At 57.3% G+C, this 5822-nt stretch overlaps 1 protein-coding gene across 1 annotated transcript in view; it reads left to right on the top strand.

Annotated features, from left to right (window-relative positions):
* Nucleotides 1–5822, top strand: part of RAB11FIP5 (RAB11 family interacting protein 5) — a 57975-nt gene that overhangs the window by 18188 nt on the left and 33965 nt on the right. The window contains 1 exon segment of the mRNA XM_035894467.1: nt 168–318. Within this exon segment, the coding sequence (XP_035750360.1) occupies nt 168–318 (151 nt within the window).

Here is a 5822-nt window from a genome sequence, read left to right as displayed (position 1 = left end):
AGCCTGGCTCCCAGAGAGCGGCGTTAGCGTGAAAAGGGGTCGGAAAAACTTTTCCCGTGGAGAAACACGGCTCGTTTGCATCTGCAGCCCGTGGGGACTCCTGCTTGCCCTAAAATGGGAGCATGGGCACAGAGGAAAAGTGACTAACCCCGGAGTCAGTGTCTGAGCGTTTCCCCCCTCCCCATTTATTTTGCTTTTATTAGCGCTGCCTGGAGAATGGGCGGCGTCGGAGGAGCTGGATCTGAATTCTTCGGGCCTAATTCAAACCAGCATCGTGCGCAGACTTCAGAGCGAGCGAGCCGATCTGCGGCCTTTCGGGTATGCTGGGAGAGATGTGTTGTTTTGACACGGGAGGATATGAAATAACTTTCCGTCCTCGTTGCGGTTTGGGTGGCGAGCCCTGCGCCGGGAGCTGGGGTAGGAGCCGGTGTCTCGAGGAAAGCCGTGCTCCTGGTGGCAGAAGTTTATGAAGCTGTGCAAAGTGGGGGGCCCTGCGACAGTCCCGCGAAGGTTTCGGGAGGCTGAGCCTGTGGTCTCGTCTCAAAGGTCTCGGTGTCAAGGGCTGTTCATCCCACGGGTGCAACGTCCAACCTGGCTGGACCCTGTGCTGCCTGTCATTGCTGCCGGTCACCCCGGCGGCCTCGTTACTGCAGCCCAAGGAGGGGATCTGGGCTGCGAGGCAGGAGATCCCCAAGATTTTTGCTGTCCATCTCCTCCCTCCCTGCAGCTTCACTTGCATAAGGAAAATTAACTTCCCTTAGTGCCGTTCAGGATCGCAAGAGCTTTTAAGGCTCTTTATTTTCACCCGTGGCCCCCAGTGATGGAAGTGAGCACAGAAAACGTGATGGAGAGCCCTCGCCCTGCGCCCCCGAGCATCTCCGTTTGCTTGAACTCCAGGGCTGGAAGGTGTCTTGAGGGTGGGTGGAAGGTCTGCAGTGTGGAAGGGGCTGCGTTTTGTTTGGTTTTTTTTTCTGGAAGGGGGTTCCCAGTGCTGGAGCGTGTCCAGCTGGGTGGGAGGAGGGTTAGGGGGAGCCCTGGGGGTTTGGGTCTGTGAGTCGCCTCAGCTTCCAACCAACTTCTGACGTCTGGTTTGGCCCCGTTGCAAAAACACTTTGTTTAGGAGGGAATTTTAGTCCCAGACTGAAAAATAGCAAAACAAACACAGGCTCCCCTTCTCCGGGACCACACCACGGAGCGCACCCAGGCCTGTGCAGCGGAGATAACCACTGGCCCCCGAGCGGGGGATCTGTAAGTTGAGTCTCTGCCATATGCTGTTTTTTGGGACCCCATCTGTGGTCCTCGCTCGTGGGCATAAAACTGCTGCCAGTTGGAATGGGACCCCGCTTAAAAAAAGGCCTCGATTGTTAGTGTGTTGACCTTGCTCTCATTTTCCTCCTGATTTTTGTTGCGCGGAAACTTTACCGGTGATGATTTTTATACTTGTTTTCAGCTCGATGGAAAATGTTCCGTCAAACTTGGACTATTCTCCAGGAACGAGCCCTCAGCCGGCGTCCGGGGCTGTTTATGAGCTGCCTTGTTCAGCCGAATGTCTCAGTTGTTTTGCTTGTGAGAAAATCAATTCTTGGATTTGGCCTTTTTGGGCATCCCAAAGCTTGTCCCACGCTCAGCCAGCTCCGAGGCTTGGGGTTGCCAAGCAAAGCAACATTGCCGAGCTTGGGGGTTGGACTAGATGACCTCTAGGGGTCCCTTCCAACCCAAAACATTCTATGATTCTATGATCATTTCTCCCTTCCCACTTGAGCCGTGTAGTGCTTTTATTTTTCACCCCTGCTTTTATTGCCCTGCTGAGCCCCATGTGGGGCTCCAGACACAACAACTTTCTGCATCGGGAAGACCCTTTGCCATGGCCCTGCCTGGGCGGGATGCTCCTGGTCCTCATCTCTCCCTCCCTTGACCTGATCCCTACAGCTCTCCATCCTTTTTTAGGAGCCTGAAGCCAGCAGGATGAGACAGTGCAATAAAGTGCTTGTTCCCATACTGGCACAGTGACCATCACTGCATCCGACTCTAGCAGTCTGCTGGTGGGTTCTCGAGCGCTGCCGGCTCAGGGCAGCCACGCAGGGGGATGTGGTTGTTCAGTGGGGTGGTCAGTCCCTCCCAAAACAAGGGCTCAGCCCAGCAGAAGAGGGTTTGGTTTTTTTTTCCTGTACTCACAAGGCAGCTATCGCTTCTGCTTCCTGACATCCAGGAAATGCCGTTGCAGTCCCCTGCGCGGGGGTCATCCTGCCTTCCCCGTGGCGTGGCAGCGAGACGGGGAGCGTTACCTCCACGTCCGTCCCCATCAACGCAGCGTCTGGGGAGGCTGGAAATGCTTCCAGCTGCGGCGAGGAGAGAGCTTCGGTCTGACACCCGTCGGGCTGGGTTTTCCCTTGGCCAATGTGCTCCCATGGGTTCATGGCACGGCAGAGCCTTGGCGTTGGGGAGGACAAAATAATGCCTGGGGGGTTGGACTTTGGACCTCGAAAGGGCCTTGATTTTGCTCCGTGGGCTGCGAGGCTGATGGCGGGGAGGGGTACTGGGCACCCAAGGTTTCCTAGGCTGGGTAAAGAAGAAACCTAATTGTCATTACCTCCTTTCTCTCCCTTTGAAATCTCATTTTCGTTTGCTTTCTCTCCCTCCCAGTCCCTCGCAAATGGGAAAAGTTAAAGCTGTGAGCCTTCCAGGGAGAAGCTCTGCTGGCTGTGCAAACACTGGGCTGCCGGAGCTCGGTCTCCGGAGAGCAAAAAATTGAGGGCTTTGCAGTGCTGGGATCCTGTGGGCAAGGGGATGGGAGTGTAGCAGAGGAGTTGTCACTCCTGGCTCTGGTGTTTTCCTGCAGTGACTTGCAGTTGCTTGCTGGCTGCTGCCTCGGACAGGGAGCAACAGCAGCGAGGGGCCTTTGGTGTCTGTGACAGGGAACTCGTCTTGCAGAGTTGTTACCCATGCGAAATTAGCCCAGCTCCAAATTCCCCAAAGCCCTCCCTGCTGCAGTTCCCTTTACTCGTTCCCGTCCCTCCCCAGCTGTGGAGGGCCCGTTTGCTCGGCGGGGTCTGGGCTTGCGTGCAGCTCAGCATCTCCACCCTGGCGGCAGGAACAAGACACTCTCCTTGCTCTCCATCAGCAAAGAAGCTACTTGGGGTACAAAACCTTTCCTCTGGGTGCTAAACTTTTCTAGCTGAAGTCCTTGAGGCCACCGGCACTTCTCTCCTCCACGGGGCAAGGCTCAGTGGAAAAGGGACAGAGGTTTCCTTGGGCTCGGGAGGAAGGTGCCATGGAGCCGGGCCAAGGCGGCTGGCAGAGCCGGTTGGAGAAGGAGCTCATCAGCCCCATCGCTGCCTGCAGCTGCGTGGCGTGGCACGGGGAGGGAGAAGCAGCACAGCTGGGGGGAAGGAATGGGCTGAGATGGAGGTGGCTCTGAATTTGCTTTGGCTCTGGGGTGACCGAGAAGCCCTCTGGGACTTCACATCATCGCCCCATCTGCTCAGCACGGGAACCTCGGAGGGGCGAGAAGCATCTTCAGGGCCAAGGGAGAGTCCCCCAAATCCCTGCCGGGGCTCCCTCGCTGTCTGTTGGTCCTTCCTGAGCTGAGCCCCACACCAGGCGCTTTTCCCTTCCCCTTGCTGGTTGTACCCATCACGTCCCCTCCTTGCTGTGGTGAGAGCGGACGGGTAACCTGCTTTCCGTGGCACTGTCCTCGTGTCTCCCCCGGGCACGCACCCACTCTCATCTCCACCGCCAACCCCTCTGGACTGCTGTCAGCCCCGTGGCGTGCTTGTGGCCGTCGCCCTCCCTTGTTACATTAAAATCAGCGGAGATCATTAGCAGCAGAGCACGCGCTGTGGCCTGCGGGCTCTTGGCTGTGGCATCTCTCTGGGATGCGGTGGTTTGTGCTCGTTGCCATTCCCGCTGTGGTCTTGGCTTCTGGCTGCATCTCCTAGGGGGGGTTTTTGCACCCGGGATCGGAGCTCGCTTTCTGCTCCCTGTCAGGCGTGAGCTGACGCCAAATCGCTGCGGCCGTGTCCTCTGCACGTCTGTCCTTAAGCCTAGGAGAGGAAGAGACCTTGCAGCGAGGCAGAGAGGAAATAGCTGCTCCGTGATAGTTTTGGGATGGAAAGTTTTAATCCAAGGGCAAACGGAGCCCTTTTCCCCAGGGGCTGTGATCAGAGGCGCCTGGCAAGGCTGGTGAAGGTCAAGGTCAAGGCTGGCCGAGAGCAGTGGTGAGCTCCTTGGATGCCCTGGGCTGTGATGAAAATCTTGTTTTGGGGCTGGAAAGGCAGTTCTGAGGGTTTGCTTCTCAGCCAGGCCAGGAAACGCCCTGCTGTGTCGCAATGCCGCCGAGCAGGGGGAGGAGAGGGTTAGTCCTGCCAAAAATCAGGTTGAGATGCTTCCGGCCCTGCTGGAGGCAATGCTGGGCAGGAGGCAGCCAGGCCTTGGGATAGGGACCTTGGCGTCCAGCTTGTCCCAGGCAAGCATTTGCCCCTAGCTGGGAGCCCCCAGGGAAGGCATCCAGGCGCTGCGGTGATGGTGACGTTGCTTATGAAATGGTGGCACTGCTTAATTTTGCTCCTACCTGCCCAGTTAACCCTGTTTTCACCCAGTTGCTGAGGTCATTTTTAGAGGTTTAAGACCCTTGCTCTGCTCTGGGAAGGCTCTGCTTTTGTTGTTTTTAAAAGATATTTGAGGAGTTTGATCCCAACTTTGCAACTCTGGCATGTTGGGTTTGGACTGTTGGTGGCCGACAGTGCTGGCCTGTCACTCTCCATCATCTTAAAAACCAAAAAGCTGCAGATTCAGGCGTCTTTCTCTGTTTTACGCTGCCCTGCAGAGCCCTAACTGCCTCCAGGTGTCTTTTTCCCTTAGCAGCTGCAGAAAAACCCGCAGCCAGCCCAGAAAATGCCTCGAACCTGTTGGTACAAAGCTCCAGACGCGGGTGGATCTGGTGTTATTGCATGTGCCGAGTTCAGCTCGTGCTCACGCTGAGCTCCAGGAGCCTCGCCACCTCGGTTCATCTTTCCAAGGTGACTCCCTCCCTTTCCCACAGAGTCTGGCAAAATATTTCTTGCCAGTCCTTCCTCTGTGGTGACCAGGAAGGCAGGGTGGGCTCTGCTCTCCGCTCCTCTCGCCCTCCGAGGGGCTGTGTCATCACGCTGGGCTGAGCTGGGTGGCTCAACAGCAGCGTCCGCAGCAGGAGAGGAGTTTTTGGGGGATGCTCTTCGTGATTCCTGGGGGAATCTGCTCGGCTGTAGCATTGCCTCAAGAGGAGAGCATCTGTGGGCACCCTCAGCTGCATCTCGGGCAGCGTGGTCCCTTGGGGTGACGTGGCACAACTCGGGGGTCTGCTGGAGGCACCCCCCTTTGTCACTGTCAGCGGAGGGAGAGCATCCCTTGGGGCAGGGAGCGTGGCCGGGCCGTGGCTGATGCCAGGGCAGAGTCTAGGCTGGGTTGTTCTGCCCATCCGCTGTAGCTGACTCGCGAACGCACTTACGTAGGCGTCTGTGCGAGGGGAAAATGGGCTCCTCGCCCCCAGTAACCCCGCAGGCTCCAGGTGCTCTGGTGCCGTCTCGCCTGTTGAAATCCTCTTAGAATCACAGAATCATGGAATGTTTTGGGTTGGAAGGGACCCCCAGAGGTCACCCAGCCCAACCCCCCTGCAGGAGCAGGGACACCTTGAACCACATCAGGTTGCTCACAGCCCCGTCCAACCTGGCCTGGAATGTTCCCAGGGATGGGGCCTCCACCCCCTCTCTGGGCAACCCCTGCCAGGGTTTCACCACCCTCACTGGAAAGAATTTCTTCCTTAGATCCAGTCTAAACCTACCCTG

This window comes from Egretta garzetta, unplaced genomic scaffold (genome assembly GCF_000687185.1).
Source record: "Egretta garzetta isolate BGI_Z169 unplaced genomic scaffold, ASM68718v1 scaffold505, whole genome shotgun sequence".
In the NCBI taxonomy this organism is placed as follows: Eukaryota; Metazoa; Chordata; class Aves; order Pelecaniformes; family Ardeidae; genus Egretta; species Egretta garzetta.
This window is presented reverse-complemented; position numbering and strand designations above follow the sequence as displayed.